Source organism: Eubalaena glacialis, chromosome 4, assembly GCF_028564815.1.
Source record: "Eubalaena glacialis isolate mEubGla1 chromosome 4, mEubGla1.1.hap2.+ XY, whole genome shotgun sequence".
Lineage (NCBI taxonomy): Eukaryota > Metazoa > Chordata > Mammalia > Artiodactyla > Balaenidae > Eubalaena > Eubalaena glacialis.
Window position 1 is genome coordinate 37332087 of NC_083719.1, and position 19322 is coordinate 37351408.

Consider the following 19322-nt stretch of genomic DNA (forward strand, 5'->3'; position numbering starts at 1 on the left):
CTTCTTCAAATTCTCTCTCTAAAAATTCACACCACTCTTGGTCTTCTCTATTTCTTTCTCCTTTCCCTCCTTTGTTTCAAATCTACTCTTTTCTTTCAAGAATAGACTTTGCCTATCTTAAAGTAAGTAATCTAGTTGGGTTTGTTTGTTTGTTTTTTGGTTTTTTTGAGTCTGCCACTTGATACCTACACCATAATCTGGCCGACACAATAATCAGTATAATAAATAGCTCAGAAGCCCAGCAAGGATAGGAGAGTGAAGGAAGGTGTGACCATTCATGCATTAACATTTTTTCCCCAACATGATAAGAAATTATGACAACCCATCATACCTTCCTTACAGAGGTGGGAATTCTAGGAACAAATTAACACTTTCCAGTTTACACAAAACAAAATGGAACCATGATTATTAAACTCCCTAGACCTAGACACTTAAAATTATGAAAAGAAACATTTTGCTGCTAAAATGGAATGGATATTAAAATCAAACAAATAAACAAAAAAGAGAATTCTAGATAACTTTTTAGAACAATTTGTCTTAAGGAATCCTGAAATGAAAACTTTTGGTCCTGGACTGAAAAGTGGCTGTCAACTTTGGAAATATACTAAATTCAAAATAGACTAGACTCTAGTTGTGTTGTGCCTTTGTATCAGTATAAAAGTCAGTTGTATGCTGACAATTTGCTCCTCCCAAGCTTGGAAACATTTTATTGAGTTATCACAAAGGACTGTTGAAATGATCTAGTTCAATTTTTAGCCCAGTGAAGAAATCTCTTCCATAAAGTGCTTGATAAACAGCCATTGACCTTCCTCAGGGTCAATCTGGAGGATGGGTTAAGGTGGGCCGTCTAGGAGAGGATTCCCCATGAAGAAAGTATTTGAGAATTATGTCTTAGAAGTGGGGTAAGAAGGCAGCAGATGGAGAAGGGAAGGAAGGACATCCCTAGGTAGAGGAATTGCATGATGAAATGAGAAAGGAATTGAAATATATATTGTGTTTGCAGAAAATCCAGTGGCTTGATATTGTTGTGGCATAAGAGTTTAGAAAAATGAGAAATAAAGATTGGAAATATATTTTGGGAAAAGTGATGAATTCTCTAAATGCCACTGCAAGGAGTTTGGAATTCATCCTGGAAGCAATGAAGAATTCAATCCAACTAATTGTGGGAAGCCTTCTACAATTTTTTAAGTTGGAATAAATTCTTCTTCCCACTGGAGAGATAAAAATAAATGAATGAATAACTAAATGAATCACCTCCAAAGGGTGTTTTTTTTTATGTAAAAAGAAAGTTTATTGTTTATTTTTTCCATTTAGTCCACAACTGGGAGGGGACTCTGGAATGAGGAAGGCCGCTGGGCTTGGAAGGCTCCTTGTCGGGCTTGAAGTTGAGCCTTTTGCCCAGTCCGTTCTGGGGCTGGCAGGCCTCTGGAGGTTGATCAGGTGGTTGCCCAGAGGTGGTTTACACCCTCCAGGACCACATCTTCATGGTGGAAATGGAAACACAGAGAGGTAGGTGTAGGATGCCTGCATTTGCAGGTGAACCAGACAGTTGATGGTGGTTTTCACGTTGGTGGAATAATTCTGGCAGATCTGACAGCTCATGGTTGGTTGGCAATGAGTATTTAACCACAAAAAATAACGTTAGCTGATCATGGAAGCTAAGATCCTGCAGAGAAGTGGTCCTGGAGGATGGACTGGAGAGGGGGTTGGAGGGTGGTCTGAGTCTCTGGGTCCATTTGTCCAAACACTGGTAAAGCAAGCTGGCACCAGTGGGCGCTCTGTGCCTTTGCAAATAAGGTAAGTATGCCTTTAAGATTATGGTTCAACCCAATCAAGAGAAGAAGGAATAAATAAATAAGAGTATGATGGTACTTATTCTACTGAAGACTTCTCTCCCAGTTGTCAGGGTCATTGGCTAAGCATTTAGTGGGATAAGTGTTCAAACATCTGAGACTTCTATCAACAGTATGACCAGCAACACATTTCGTTTAATTATTTGAAAAGATCTTTTATTTCTAGGACTAAAGTCAGAGACAAAATAAACTACATCAGGACCAGAGATACTCTAGTAATACCAAATTTTTTTTTTTAATTCACATATATTACATCTGGATTTTCCAGACATTTTATGGGATAATTATGGCAAGGATAATTATTGTAATTTTAGAAAAGAGGAAACTGAATCTAAGATGGTTAAATGATTTGCTTAAGGCCACATAGTTAGGGAGGGGACCCCTAGGGTGCAAACCTAGATATTTCCAGTTCTAAGGCTACTGATTTTTCTTAAACCTTACAATGAATCCCAGATATACTTTAATAAAACATATAAAGTCAGCTTTATGAGGAGGACACAAAACGAGGTCCATTGGAATGACAAAAGAATGAAGTATACACTATGTAAATATACAAATTATTTTCTACATCTGTATTGATAAATCAAGTGCATGCAGGTGCCAAAGCAATCTACAATGTTAAGTACAGCCAGTGTGAGCAGAGATTAACTAATAATGCTGGGGAAATTATTATTTTACTATGAAACATTCTTCACCTCTATTTGTCTTTGGAGATGTAGCACAGGAAATTTGCCTGAGGAGCAATTTTGAGAAACAAAAGATGCAGACAAATTTTAAGGAGGTCAGATGAGTGCTAGGGAAGAAAAATGCCCAAGGAAATGTTAATAGAACAAATGTATTTAATCTGCGAATGGTTATTTAAATGGAATTTTTCTTTTACTTTGAAGCTTTAACTAAGTTTTTAAAAACCTAGCTTGATTATTCATAATGATGGGTGTCTTTAATTTCCCCCACCAGGTTTTGTTTGTTCAGTCTCTCCCTAATCCTTAACAATATCATTCCCTGGTTCACTTCTCCCCTCCTCCCCAAACAGGGATATTCACAGTGCTATGCATGTAAGAGATACCGACTAAGTATGTGTAATTGATATAAAGTCTGACTTAGCTTTGTTTTCCTGACAGCAACTATATACGCCATGAAATGGATGGAAAAGAGAAGCAATAAAAATCCCAGGTAATAAGTAGACTTTATAATTAGGCACTGAGTAATTGATAAATGTCTGTAGTTAAATGTAGTTGCTTATAAATATTCAGCTAATTAGTTATAAATTTATAACATCCAGAATTGTTAAACACCGTCCATAAGCAAGTTCTCTGTTATCTAGTCTTTTCATTTTAAGAAGTTTAATCTTCCTTCCTTTCTCCCCCCACCCTTCTCTTTCTCTCTTTCTTTAACATAATATCAGCTACATATAAGATGAGGATAATAATAGCACATACTTTTTGGTGGTGTTGTGAGGATTAAATGAAACAATCCATATAAGGTGCTTAGCACGTTCCCAACAGTGTCAGTTTATTTTGTGATAGGTTGTTTATACTGAACTCTTATTTTTGCCAGGCACTTGCCTAAGTGCCTTTGGTGAGTTATATCTTTTTATCTTATCACTCTTACTTGGAAGATGGGTTCCATGGTCGCAGAGCCAGTAAATGCTAATGGCAATATTTGACCCTAGGTAGTCTTATTCTAGTTTCCCAATTCTTAGCCATGGTACTCCTCAGTCTGGACACCTGTAACTTGCTCTTATTTTTCCTCGATGTGCAGCAAGTGCAGCTCTGCCATATTTTTCAGCAGGATTTCCAGATGTAGCAAAAGCTTAGGTCCTTTGAGTTAACTTGAGTGAAGTCCTTCTACAGTAAATCAACAAGGAGAGATGTCACATTAATATTGAAATCACTGAGAGTTCCAAATTTAAATTAGAATTATGTTTATATTTATGTTATCAATAATAAAAGCTCTGTCAGGTATCAATAAATGCAATTTGAAATATTCTGGATATAAATGTTAAACATTTATTACTTAACAGTATAGAGGTCAAATACTCTTGTCCCTTCATGGCTGCAATAAGGACTCTTGATCTGGTGGAAAATTTCACAAAATTAGGAGTGTTTTGAATGAAACAATCAGAATCCCTCTGATTTTATTAATATATAGATCTCAAAATTTAGTACTTATGTCCAGTGCTATAAAATAGCAAGTATATATTTAAAAAAACTCTGCAATTAAAATTTCAGTAAAGCTCTTATATGAATTGTAGATAATTAAAAACAAGGTGTTATACTGATAATAATTTAGGGGACAATATTGGATGTGTGTATTTTTCCCTTTAAAGGCTGTAGACTTATGCTTGACTAATTCTTTGGACAACATCCCTGGCAATGTTATTATTTTTCTTGAAGTAGTTGGTGTTCACAATTTTTAATTCTCATTACCAGCATTTAAATATACATACCAACATTTACTGTTTTGGGGTGTGTATTTAAGTCAATAACTGTAAAGCACCCATAGGAAAACAGGAGAAACATGAAGTCTTTCACATTTTAAGTAGTGTAGCTGTATCCCAGGAAGGTCTGTGCCTTAAAAGACAATTGTCTTGGGCTTCCCTGGTGGTGCAGTGGTTGAGAGTCTGCCTGCCAATGCAGGGGACACGGGTTCGAGACCTGGTCTGGGAAGATCCCACATGCCACGGAGCAACTGGGCCCGTGAGCCACAATTACTGAGCCTGCGCATCTGGAGCCTGTGCTCCGCAACAAGAGAGGCCGCGATAGTGAGAGGCCCGCGCACCGCGATGAAGAGTGGTCCCCGCTTGCCGCAACTAGAGAAAGCCCTCGCACAGAAACGAAGACCCAACACAGCCATAAATAAATAAATAAATTAATTAATTAAAAAAAAAAAAGAAAATAGTCACTTACAGGACAAAAAATTAAAAAAAAAAAAAAAGTCAATTGTCTTGTTCAGAGGACTACCTTAATTTAAAGAGAGCGTGTGAATCTATTGAAATGTGTGTGGATTACATACATCTTGCCTCCTGGACCCAGCCCTGGACCCCGGCAGTTGACCCAGTGTCGAGCACATAGGTGGATCTTAGTATTTGTTGGATGGGTAAATTCTGACTGATTAATGGAAACACTAGAAATGTGATTTTGTGTGTGTGTGTTGGGGGGAGGGGTGGTTTTTAGATGGGAGAGATTAATTCATTCCTGCATAACAAGTGGAAAAAAGTTTGTAAAGCAAAGGTTTTAATGGCAAAGGCTTTGAAAGTAAAAGTTTATTAAAAATTCAGAATCCAAACTTGGGTGTGAATGGTAAGTTCATGCAGTGTAGCTATCTTTTACTGTCCTCTTTTTCTATACTTTATTTTAGAGGCATTGACTGTTATCTCAAGATATATCTTGGATAAATATGAATTAGTGGAACAGAAAAAAAATGATAAGTAAACATTTTCAAAACCGGTTAGAAAATATGTTATATAAGGACATATATTCTCCCTTAAGTCTTCACGTATCTAGTGATTTTGCTATTTCTGTAGGAAACATCATCTTGCATGAGGAGAGAGGGCATTTTAAACTACAAAAACAATTCCATCTAGTTATAAATAGATTGTGTTCTAGAAGTTCATTTGCAAGTTAATGTTTTAGAAGTTATAACCTATTTTCCTGAGGAAGCAATGTGAGAAATAGGAGTTCGATTCTCAAGGTGCCAGAAGGTGTCATGACTTGTCCAAGCAATTTAATGTACAAGCAAGTGCTCCGGGGTAAGAAAGAGCTGGATTCAAATTCCATCTCTCTAAGTGATAGTTTCCTTCTCTATAAAATGGTGCTAATTATAACGTTCACTTCATTGTGTCTATGTGGATTAAATGGTAGATTATTAAGTGCGGTGCATGCTTCCAAGAAAATATTGCTCAAAAATGGAGGCATTGTTTCTCCCATTACAATAAAGCCTACAAAAATCCATGCTTTCACTGTATTTATACTATCTTTATTGTATCCCATTCCTTTTGGGGCCCCAGACATTGTTAGTATTTAAAAATTATCTATGTAATTCTGCTCTGCCTCATCAGGACAGACTTCCATACCTTTCTTCATTCTCTTTTCTCAGCTGGAAATGAATCCATATACTTTTTTTTTCTTTCAAGTTCCAGCTCAAATGCTACTTTCTCTAGAAAGGCTTTTTCCTCATTGGAGCCAGAATTAATGAAGAAAAACTCAAATGGTGAAGAAGGAGCTAAATGCTAAGCAGAACTAGTTCTAGAACCAGAACAGGCCAGTAGACATGTAGGTTTGCCTGCTTTTGAGGGTGGATAGGGCAGGTGGTTTAGTGTCCTGGATTAGGATAGGGCTCTTTTGTTAGAAGTAGACTAGGTGAGAGCCCTAATCAAAGGTCTGCCAAAGTAAATCAGAAGGGACTGAAGTAGCACAGAAATCCAGCTGGAGCGGTACTGTATAAACTTGACAGTGAGCCATATAAAAGCAGGAGCATTGCTAGACTCTCACAATCTAACACAGGGTTAGTTAGGTGTTCGTTAACTGACTTGGTTATTTGATCAGAAAAGACAGATGGAAGAAAGAAGTAGAGTATACAAGCTAAGTTGTACAGAGGTTCAAAAGTCTATTAAGGCACATTCACTGAAGTAAAACGTCATTAAATGTGTAGTTTTCTATGCAGTAAAACAGCCTGCTGCTTTTAAATTTTTAATTAAAAATGTTAATTTTTGCTCTCATTCACCAATTCCCTTTTAAGAAGTAATTCCAGCTTTCATTCCAAACCATCAGTAGGAATATCATATCCCTCATGTGATGATTTAGAATAGAGCAAAAGCCTTTAGTGGATATTAAAAACTATGATGCTTTAATTACGGGGCTTTTAAATTTGCATATACTCGGTAAACATGTTACCCTTATAAGTTTCATAGCTCAGGTGTACGCATTTCTAGAAAGAGCGACTCCTTTGGGAGGAGGAGGATCAGATACACGTTAGCAGACTGAATTAAAACTTGTATCACCTTATCTTCTATTTTTTTGGCTCACAAAATTATGTCAACAATTCCGACTTTTCTAAGGAAAGAATTTTACATTTTTGGTAAATGTCAGGTGTTTTTTGTTTTTGTTTTTTGTTTTTCCTTAAAGGGTAACAGTTACCAAAGGCTATGATACATTGGTACCTATTATATTGGGAAGATAGTAGTTTCTGGCTTTATTCCAACTCTTTCATTCAGCACATGGCCTTCCCAAGGGGACTGTTCTACTTTATAATTATGCTGTTATGGGCAATCGTTTTAGCCAGGTGCAGTGGAAATTTTTATCCCTTTCATGAATGCTAAGCCAGCCACCCCTTGATGCATGAGGTTGCATGTGTTTCTATGAGTGCCTATTTGCATGTACACCTTCAGATTTTGTCCTTGACCTTCGTGTCTTTTATTTCTATTAAAGCTCTTTGGCTTATTTCCTTTCTTCCTATGGTTTTTAGTACAATCTCTGTATATACCAAAGATGCCCCATTTAAACTTCCAACCTATATCTCTGTCTGGAATATTCAGATACATATATCTAAATGCCCCCTGAACATCTCAACTTCTGGATCCAACAGACAGCTGTCATAGTGTGATTTATAAAGAGAAATATATATTTGGTCTTTGTCCCCATTCGTGGCACAGAACTCCTGAGTCCTTGGGATTTCCTAAGTGATGAGAGCAATGGGTGTCTTCTGTTACGCTCATGAAGTGACTTTTGAAAAGCCCCTAGGTAACCTAAGGCTGAGAGCTGGTTGCTAGTGGAGCCAACCACGTGATTAGAGGGTTGGAACTTTCAGTACTCCCGCCTACTCCTACCCCGGCCCCACGTCTGGGGAGGGGAGAGGGGCTGGAGATTGAGTCCAATCACTAATGGCCAATGATTTAATCAGTCATGCCTAAGAAATGAAGCCTCCAAGAAAAGCCCAAAAGGACGAGCTTCAGAGAGTTTCCAGACTGGTGAACACATGGAGATCTGGAGAGAGTGGTACACTGGGAGAGGATGGAAGCTCCCCACCCCTTTCCCTAGACCAAACCCTATACCTCTCTTCCATCTGGCTGTTCATCTGTATCCTTTATAATACCCTTTATAATGCACTGGTGATGTATTAAGTAAATGTTTCTCTGAATTCTGTGAGCTGCTGTAGTAAATTAATGGAACCCCAGGAGGCGGGTGTTGGAACCTCTGATCTATAGCCTGTGAATTAGAAGCACAGGTGACAACCTGGATTTGGGATTGGTGCTGAATTGGGAGGGGGGGAGAGGGTCAGTCTTGTGGGACTGATCCCTTAACCTGTGGGATTTGATGGTTAACTCCAGATAGATAGTGACAGAATTGAGCTAAATTTGTGAAATGCCTGGTCAGTGTCCACAGAGAACTGAGTTACTTGCCTGGTGGTGTGGAAAGAACACACATATTGGACAGTTCAAACTCAATATGTTAGAATCTTAACACATAATATTTTCTCTCCTTCTTATACATTTTCACAACAACATGGTCCTTTTACTATATCCTTATTTCAGTGAAAGTCACCTTTATTTATGTAGCTACCTAAGACTGTAATCTAAGATCAAAACTCAACATCTTCCTCGTTTCTTACAGACAATTAATTCACCCTCCTTAGCATCTTTAGGATCAGTTTCTTTTTCTTTCCTTATATCACCACCTTACTTTGGAGCCTCATAATTTTTTGTTTGCTTTACTGTGATAGTCTCCAAAGTACTTAGCCTACATTCAATCCAGCTCTTTTCCAATCCATTTCATACTTTACCCATCCACAGTGATCTTTCTAAAACACAAACCTTGGATATTAAACTTGTCTAACATTCTTCTGGCTCGGTAAGTTCCGTGAGTTTACATGTCTGATTCAACTTGGCATCTCTACTGTTTAGGTGAATACTAGATACAGGATATTTACTAATTCATTCTCTTATTCATTCCTTCACTTTAAAGGAAGTGAAGGTATTTAAAACCTTCTGTGATCCAGGGACTGGTACATGTACTGGGTATACAAAGGTAAACAAGACAGCTAAAGTGTCTGTTCTATGCAAAAAAAAAAGTGGTGTGATATGATAGAAAGTAGACAGAAGTGGATATTTTATATAGAGTTCTCAGAGAAGGCCTCTCTAAGGGGCCTTGGAATCTTTAAGGGTGAGAAGGATTCAGCCTTGAGAAACAAAAAGGTGACTGTATATCTGGAGCAGGGTAGGCTAAAGGGAAATTGCAGCGAGGTAAGATTGCCCAGCTGGGAAAGAGCCAGAAGACAGAAGTGGTCAGTACACTTTCCTTCACTGTCTGAGTGAATATAAAGAAGTAGGTGGGGAGCTTCTTTATTCTTTGACTTGGCCAGACACTACAAGAGTTGCTTTGCAATCTTTCCATGCTATTGCCTTTACATTTCCATCAGATACTGAAATCTGCAATCTGTTTAAAAGTAGTCAGTGGGGATTAGTGAGCTCTGTTGGCCTTTAGACTGTTGATTGAGGACATGCAAGTGCCAACAACGAATAAGCCCGCAAGTCCCTGTAATATTTAAAATGGATCCATTTCGTGACATATTTTCCCCAAGTCTTTTAAAAGCCTTAAGCGGAGACTCAGAAGGATGACTCCAGAGTGAATTAGCATCAAGAAAAAGCGGAAATTATTCCTTTGTTTTGATTCATGCTAATGGGCCTGCCTTCACATCAGAGCAGGAAGTCCTCTGATTCTTTTTTAAAGCACTATCAAATTCAAATATGCTTTCTGTTGCCTGCATAAATTTCCAGAAGTGTCTAAAATTCAAATAGTTCAGTTTACTAACTGCATCTTCAACTCCGTCTTATATACAGAGGCAAGACAGTTCTATTGAAGAAAAGTCAGGATAACGAGGACAGAATTGCAAATTATAATTCCACGTACAAGAGTGTTGATTTCACAATAATGTAAATAACCAGTACCAAGCTGCATGGTATACTGAACTGAATTTGATTAGTTGGTTATGGCCCTGGGTGGAATTTGGAAGTGGGTGGTAATGGGGTTCTATCTGATGTAGTAAAGTATTAGGGGCTTTGGAGCCAAACAAATCTCTGTTCTTGCCTCTGACCTTTGGGAAGAACATGGAATCCTCTGAGCTTTATACTTGAGAGCCAATTTCCTTTAATGCAGTACATGCCAAACTTGCCTGGCGGTAAAAATTACCTCAAGTAATCCTATCATTTTACATTCCATAGTCCCTACTGAGACTGCTGACTCTCTAAGGGAGGAGCTGGAAAAGGCATATTTAATGCCTCAGATGATCAGGAAAATTTGGGACTCACAGGCCTCATGTGACTAATTAGACATTTTCTTATTAGTCCCTGAAAATTCCAAGGTTCACCAGTTTGAGAAACACTGACTTGGAAAACTAAAGGCTTATACTTTTAAAATGTCTCTCACATGGTAATTATCACTGAAAAAGAGTGGTTAACCTTTAATCTTGTCAAAATTAGTTTTAAGGCTTACCTTTAAATGAAAAAGTAAAATTTTTAAATTCTCAGAGAACTCATAAACCCCCAAGAGAATGTGGGATGATCCTTAGTTGGAGAGACTCAGTTTTACTACAGAGCCAACTATGACAGTTGTCACTTCATGAATTTATTGTCACTTCATTACTTCCTAACTTTTCCTTATGCAGTATCTCAATTTCTCATTCTAAAGGCATCTGAGTTGTCCTAATGGATACAGAATTTGCATTTTGGAATACCTAATATATGCCAGTTGGTAAGATGTTTAGGTCTAGCTCTGTATGTGTTATCACATTAGTTCAAAAAAACTATTTCAATAACTGATTTTATTTTCTGTATTCCTCTTTGAGGGTAAGAAGCAAGTCATCTGAAAATGAGGTATGTCGAGAATGTGCGTGTGTGGTAAAACAACTTCTGGATCCCATCTTGTAGTTAGAAATCCATGAGCTCAATCTCCTTCAATTTCTATACTCAAAAGGAAAAATGGTTATTTATGTTCAACATGAAGATTCCTAGATTGTGAAGCTCTTAACCATAAAAGCAAGCCTCACCATACAGAATTTAGCTGATTACCCTGATCCAGATATTGCTAAAACATTTTCAAGGATTATTGAAATATTTCCGTGCAGTCTTTAATTTTTCTGTATGTGTTTTTCATGTAGTTTAAATCTATCTAGATATCTAGTTTTCTCTCCCATTTTTCTTTCTGTCCCCCTACCCTGACCCACACCCCAACATACACATACACACACACACACACACACCAGTGTATTTTCCCTTGGAGTGCATCAGTGTTTTTCTGATTAAGTTTGTATATATTTCTGAGACTGCATTTGACCAGAAAATCTAGGACATGGAGGAGGAAAATTGAAACTTTGATTAGAAAATGCGACTTTAGGTCATTATAAGAAATTAAATTATGTACTAACTAGTATTCTCTCCAAAAATAATTATGATAAATAATATTTTGCTTTGAGATGTCATCAAGAGTATCAAAAGATGAATTGTCCTAGGCTACATACTATGTATTTTGCAGCACACTCCTTATTTTAGATCTATTACTTTAAATAAATCAAATATATACTTAAATAAATATGAACTCTAGGTCCTCAAATAAGAATAAGATATACATTTCCTCCTCTTTTGGCAATCTCTATCACAAAATAGGCCAAGATGTGCCACATTCAGTTCATGGGAAATTTGCTTTATTCTGAAAGTGCTACTCTAGCTTTCCCGTATGAAATAACGATTTGCATTGAATTTGTCTCGTACTTTGGAATAGGCCATCAACTGAGTAAACTATTTGGAAAGTTCACTTGAATCTTTGTTATCCCAGAAAATCTTTGTAACCTATTAAGAATTGATATATGGTTTGTCAGTCCTTTTATTATTGTTATTTTTTTTTAGTTGTAAGTTACGGTCATGAGTATTGGAAATGGCTAAGAGAGATTAAAAATGGTAGGTAATTATACTATATTATTTCTCAGATGGTTAAATTAAGAGCTCACATGATATTAGGTATCATATGTTCTACATGGAAGAAGACCCTGAGACGTATTTTAAAGGGTAGTTTCTCAAATAGTGATTATTAAAGAAATAATAAATTTCAAAAAGCAATAACTGTGCTATGATAATGCTTTTATTTTTTAATAGTGAAATTTAACAAATACACCAAATTACAGTTCTATAAATAACTTATTCCCTATGTGATTCATTAAATATATAAATGATCCCTTGTTTAGTCCTTGCTTAGCTAAACCTGTTATATTTCCATCTAACAATATTGGAAATTACTTTTTTTACAAACATGTCTTCTTTTTCATTTGGTAGTTTATCACTTTGGAAAAAAAAATGATTTCAAAGTAACACTTCATGCTACACACATGCTATCCACCATGTTGAATTTAAATAAAAAATGACAGGACTTCCAAGTTTTACCTATTTTGTGTGTTACCTTTAGATTATTGGTGAAGAATGAAGAATTCAAAATCATACATAATTTAAAACAAATGAACATTGATTTTTGAATTTGCTTTCCCACTTTGTGAGGTTATTTCCCAGATCAGAAAATGTCAGTGTTATAAAGTAATAAAGCCATACTGGGGCGATCCAACTGAAAGAAAGGAGAAAAAAACTGTACAGTTTCTTTTTTTTTTTTTAATTGTTTATTTATTTATTTTATTTATGACTGTGTTGGGTCTTCGCTTCTGTGCGAGGGCTTTCTCTAGTTGTGGCAGGCGGGGGCCACTCTTCATCGCGGTGCGCGGGCCTCTCATTATCGCGGCCTCTCTTGTTTCGGAGCACAGGCTCCAGACGCGCAGGCTCAGTAATTGTGGCTCAAGGGCTTAGTTGCTCCGCGGCACGTGGGATCTTCCCAGACCAGGGCTCGAACCCGTGTCCCCTGCGTTGGCAGGCAGACTCTCAACCACTGCACCACCAGGGAAGCCCTGTACAGTTTTTTATTGAAAAAATGTTTTCCTTTCTTATTAGAGAAAATTTAGAAAATACAAAAAGGAGAAATAAGAGAAAAAAACCCCACTTTAAATATTATCATTCAAAGGTCGTGTCTTTTAACCTTTAGTATATTTTCTTCTAATGTTTTATCTACGTTCACCTTTAGGGATTTTCATAGGTGTATATAAGCAATATCAAATTCTATTTAGTTTTCTTTTTACCAGTACACATCATATTTTCCTGTATTATTATAAATTTCTCAGAGATACAGTTATGAATATCTGCAGAATATTTCATTGGTTTGATATCCCATAATTCATTCCATTATTACTCTATGGTTAGATAGTTAAAGAACCTCTAATCTTTCATTATTTTTTGTACAGCTTTGTATTTCTATCATTGACATGTTGCATTTCTCTATGATTCTATCTATCCTTAGGAAAATAAACCCTATCAATAAACTTGTAAACAAATTTTTCTCAAATGAAGTTCAGTGGAGTTTTCCAGAGATGGCAATGGAAATTGACAAAAATTCTTATTATTGAATGTGGAGCTATATGGTTTAGAGAAATCATATTAGATATAATTGATTTAGTACTTTAAGAGTCAATATTTTTCAGGATTTCCCTTGTGGTCCAGTGGTTAGGGGGGCCTGGGTTCGATCCCTGGCTGGAGAACTAAGATCTCAATGTTTATCAATACCCAATTTCAAAATCATTATCTGGAAAGTTATATATAAAGCAATGTAACTTTAACTAATGACAAACATTACATGAAAACAGTACATTTCCTAACTTAAAAAGTATATGTGATTATATTTTTGCTAAATGCCTGATGTTGAATATTGTCATGTGAGGAATAAAGTAAATTCCAGCACAAAGAATATTGGAAACCAATTCTGTCCCTCACCCGCTCTGCAATCTCTCCACAAAAGGACCAGTCTGGGACACGATGTCGATGAAAGGTAGACTGATGAACTGCATTTCCTTTTGTGTCTGGGGCACTGAATCCAAGCAAGGTTACACTGTTATTTGTTGAAATAATAGCTGGAAACAGAGAAAGTGCTATTGATCCTTTCATCAATAAATCACGAGTAAACAATGCAAGCTCCTTGAGCTGCTAGGGGAAAATTATATCTCATTTCCTGTTTGCCTCCTCAAGTAGAGCGGGATCATTCACTAAATATGCAAAAGAGAAGTTTCAATTACGAGTTGACTTCTAACATCTTCTTCAGAGAAAATTCTCTGTCTATGAGTTCACCTCTCATGACAAGCAGCCTTTAATATAACTCTTCCTTTTCATTTCTCCTCCTCTTGTTTATTTTCTTCCTCTTCCACCCCTCCTCCTCCTTTTCTGCTTCATTCTCCTTCTTCTTTATTCTTCATTGAACACTGCTTTCTTTGGAGGAATACAAGGAGACATTTCTGAGAATAAAAATCAGTTTTTAAAAGAAAAAACAAAAAACAAAAAACCCAAAAAGCAAACCCAACCCTCTCCCCTGTGCTGTCTTCCCTGACAATGCAGATTGAATCGACTTCTGAATGTCTGTCAGCACTGGGTCTCAGGTGGTATTGGGGTTGCTAAGGCCTGGCGAGTAGACAGCACTACCACGGCAGATGAAGGATCCAGGACAGACTTTAACAGTAGCCAGTGAGGGGCTGGTAGACATTGCAGGTTGTCGAGGAGGATCTGCCTGTTCTGTAAATGCAGCAGGTGATTCAGGCAACAGTACCTGAGTGCTTGTCATGGTCTAAAGATTTCACATATGATAGGCCACTGGTTTTGACATGTTACAAGACACAGGTAGGAAGGGAATTTAAGAGCAAGTAGAGGAAGCCAACTCACCGGAACTGCGGTGCAGCCAAAAGATTCCTGCATACAGGGAAATAGAGCAAGGCAAGTCCAAGTCTAGAGAAAATCCTTAGAGAAATATGCACTCATGGGTGTGTTTATTGCCCAATATTGTTATGCAAATTGTGCTATAATTGCATAAAGTTCTGCTGCCTATTTAGAATTTTTAGCAGATTTTAAAGTGATTGGGTCCTCAATATGATTAAAATGAAAATCTAATTAGAAATAAATGTGTGCACACTGATTTGGCAAAATATTTTAGTATAAATGTAATAAACAAGTCACAGTTAGTTTAGGTTATATGTGTGTCCTTCTGTACAAGAGTAATAAAAAAAGTAAGTTAAAAAGTTAGCAAGCTTTAGATAGACTCTTTTATACCATTACAGTGTCAACCAATTTCACAATGCGATTATATCTGCAAATGGAAATAAACATTAGAGGGTGATTAAATTAAGTGTAGTTACGCATCTTTTGGTTATACAAAAATCAATTATGGAAGGTACGATAGTTGGATGGTGCACTGAAGTTTTATTTTCATACCAGTCTAATGTGTAACTGTAGATAAATTATGTCCCCAACATGAGTTATTGTTTTTGTGAAATGATCCACCAACCAACCGAGCACCAACTTGCCAGAATCAAGGCAATGGTACTTTCATTGCAAGGAATCACTTCCTAAAGAATATGGGCATTGGTAATTGCTAACACAGGTTTGAGTGATAATGAAAACTCTTGGTTACTTTGACAACATATTTTCTTTTATTCAATCAAATACTGACTATGTGGAAGAATCTAAGTATGCTTGGGGAGAACTGGGGAAAGTTTGTGGATGGTTAGAAAAGGCTGGATATTTCCTACCATCAGAATTTACCTATGTCCTTTATTTTTTAGATAGAGATGTGACTATAAATGAAATGTTACTGATACTTCGGACTACGAATTTTGTTGGAATAGTGCTTAGTTTGTAATAAGAATTTTCCCCTACAAGATAGTCTTTCTTCCCCCTCTGCACCTTTAAAATAGAAACAGTTCCTTGTTAATGTTCAAGAGTCAGTTAATATTTTCTAGTGGAGGAAAATAAAAATTGCCAGTGTCTGCAGAAAAGAGCAGTATTATTTGTCTGAAGAGCTTTTGTTTTATTTATAGGCTGAGCAAAGAAAAGATCAAGCTAGAGTCTTTCTTTTGGTACTTTATAAGTAAATATAAGTCATCTTTTAATAGTACGGCTAAATATTGAAAATGTTTCAGGCAAGCTTGAAAAGATTATTATTTGTTGGGTGTAGGATTCTCAGTTATATGTCTGTGTAATTGAGTTTATTGTGTTCTTTAAATCCTCTCTGTTGTCAGTAATTGACTCTATCCATGTATAAAAGAAATAGATTTAAATCTCCAATTATATTTGTGACTTTTATCAATATCTTATAATTCCATAATGTTTACTTTACATATTTTAAGGCAATGCATTTATGTGTTTACATATAAATGATTATCTTTTCCATTTTTATTATGTTATTTACTATCATTTGTTTATTGGTTATTATATTCTTGGAGACTATTTATCAATCTTCACTGTTAAATTTCCCACTTCATATTTAAGGAGTATATTGGAGCAAGCATCTAGCTAGATTTTGTTTGTGTTTACTGATTTTTTTAACTTATATATGTCATTTTACATTTTTACTTTATTCTTCATTTTCTGGAATTACGGTTATGTGTATGCTGGAGTCTCCCAAGCTATAATTTTTAACCTTGTTTTTAAAGTTTCTATTTTGTTATCTTTTTAGTCTACATTTTGGATGAAGTTTTCTACATCATCTTTGAATTTACTAATTTTCTTTTTACAATACTTCAGATTGGAGTTTACCTTATTTTAAGTTTTCAGTTTCAATGAATTTATTTGATCATTTCTTAGGATTTCCATTTTGTTCTTTAAATTCACCCATTCTTGCATAATTTCTTCATGCTGGTTTCATAATTTCTTGTTCGTTTTGATGAGTGCTATCTCTTCTTTGTGCTCGGTAAGGATGCTAAGCATTCATATTTCTAAAAATATTTTCAGATTGCCTTGTTTTCATTTTATTTAGAGTAAATGTATCAGATATTTTTTAAGGTTGTAGGCTATCTCCCTATTCATTATTTAGAGGCTTATAATGAGTGGAAGATTTTATTTCTACCTCACCTGCTTTTACCCCCTTCTTATTGGCAGTTTTATAATTTTCTCCATCCAAACTCGCCAGAACTCTCAGACCTGAACTAGGTCTTGTATTTGTGACTCAGGGCTCCTGTTCCTCAGAGATTCAGGAGACCTGGAAACTAGTCACTAAGCTAGATGAAAATATGGCCCATGTCCTGACCTCTAGGCTGCATTTGCTTGCTTCTACTTTCCTTGCTTAATCTAAGTTTTAACCTCTGGCAGAGTTTGGTCACAGACTGGGACAATTGACCAAACCTTGAGTAGGATGAAATTTGTTTTATTGCCTAAGCTGGCGTGGATCACTTTAAGTTTCTCATACTTGCCGAGTTGGGAATTCCCATCTGGCCCTGCCTTCTTACAGATGCTAAACTTGACTGGCCCATGGTTGTGTTTTGACTCCATACCTATGCTACAGAGATGGTTGTCTTATTTCAGATCTCAACTGTTTCTTTTAATTTTCTTTTTTTTTTAATTGGTATCTTCCATTGCTGTACATTAGAAGAAACAGGTCTCAAAACATAGAGCTATAACACTATATTGTCTATAGCTGCACTGTACAATATAGTGGCCATCAACCACATGTGTCATGTTAAATTAAGATCAATTAAAATTAAATAAAACAAAAAATTCAGTTTCTCCATCATATTAGCCACATTTCAAGTTCTCAATAGTCCCATGGGGGTATTGGCTACCATTTTGGATAGTGCAGATGTAGACTATTTCCATCATTGTAGACAGTTCTCTTGGGTGCTCTGTCTACAGTATGAAGCTAAATATTGAAAAGAAGACAAAAAAGGCTGCAGATATTTAACCTGTTATGAGGTTGTTGGAAGCCCTGAAGCTTACTAAATTATTGCAACAAGACATACGTAGACTCTTCAGTTATAGGATTCTGAGACCATGTGCTTTATTGTCAACAACATGTCTGTAGTTGCCCACTATGAAGTTTTCTCTGAAGTATAATCTTATGATTTTGGAACCTGAAGACCTGGGTGCAAGTTCCAGTCCTGCCCCTTGCTAAGAATGTGATCTATGATTATACACCTAACTTCTCTGAACTTCCATTTTCTCATTTGAAAATTAGGATAATAGTTATTTTGCCAACTCTGTGTGATTTTTGTAGTATGTTATATTAAGGTGTATTTCAGAATTAATTAATAGGTGACCTTTTTATATTTAAAATTTTATATTTCTTTAAATCTTACTTTTTATTGTTTCTTCTCAAGTAACATAATGTTTATTCTGATTTTATTTTTATATTAGAAGTATCCATGTCTAATTACATTAATAGAGACGATTTTGAGTAATAAAAGTATAATAACTTCCTTCCCAAACAGGTACACCTATGGATTAGAGAGTGCTAATGACGGCATTCTACTGAAGAATCTTCCACTTCAGGCCTAGTGAATGAGGTATATATATTTCTGAACCTTAATGTAATAAATTTCAATCTGTAGTGTTATAGCAATTTTAGCACCTATTACACAATGTGACTCACTTTTATTAGACATAATCAGGCAAACCATGAAGCTGAGTGCTGAAACCATAAATAAGATTTGACTCTAATACTTGTATCCATCTCCATAATCAAAGAGTAATCTTCATGTGTGCAGTTTAGTCAGTTTTTTTTTTTTTGGTAGAACATCTTAAGAGAAACATTTTTATCAAGACCCTTAAGTTTTAATATAACAGATTTTCAATATTGAGATCTATATAATAATTGTAAAATTTCTATATTAATTCCTGAATCATTTCAATTACTTGTAGGAAAGGCAATCTCTAATTGTATAATAAAATGCTAATGTTGAGGGGATATAAGTAGTTAAATAATGGCAATTTTTTAACTGTTCTATTTTTTCTACTTAAAAGAAAATATGTCTATTCTTATAATTGTTTGGTCTAAATTAAACAATATTTATTTCTCATATATGAAATTGAGACATGCATGTCCTAATATTCATCATTTGTAGCCTATTTTAACCGTCACAGAAACTCTTCAAGGTAAGTGTTTATAACAAATGAGGTGACTGAAATGCAGAAAGTTTACTTTTCTGAAACTGGGTTTTCAATTCAAGCTCTACTCTGTATCTGTTGTCTTTCTTGTAATGAGGCCCAAAACAGAGTCCTAATTATAATATTGGTTATCTGGTTCTTACCCCACAATGAAGGTTTCTAATGTTTACATTGACTGAATTTTTTATTAGCCCTTTTGGAAACCTATTTTATACTCATTGTTAACGTGACACCAAATAACTATTTTTTGGAAACAACCTATGGACAGTGAATCCTTCCCAGAAGGCCTAAATATTCTCTGTTAAAGTAACCTGTAGCTTTTTCTGGACTATGACACATTTTCTGTAGAATCTCATTTTATAATCCAGTTTTAGCCTGTGTTCTGTAATTGTCCATTCACTAATGATGTCTGTATCATAAAATTATAATTATGAAGTTAACATCTAAGTTTTAGCTTGACAGGGAGC

General features: G+C 35.8%; 1 protein-coding gene across 1 annotated transcript in view; it reads left to right on the forward strand.

Annotated features, from left to right (window-relative positions):
- The window catches only part of MRPS30 (mitochondrial ribosomal protein S30), a 54598-nt gene extending 36387 nt beyond the window's left edge, over positions 1 to 18211 (forward strand). The window contains exon 6 of the mRNA XM_061187768.1: positions 18180 to 18211. Within this exon, the coding sequence (XP_061043751.1) occupies positions 18180 to 18196 (17 nt within the window). The 3' untranslated portion in view covers positions 18197 to 18211. The remainder of the gene's footprint in view (positions 1 to 18179) is intronic.
- The last annotated feature ends 1111 nt before the right edge of the window (positions 18212 to 19322 follow it).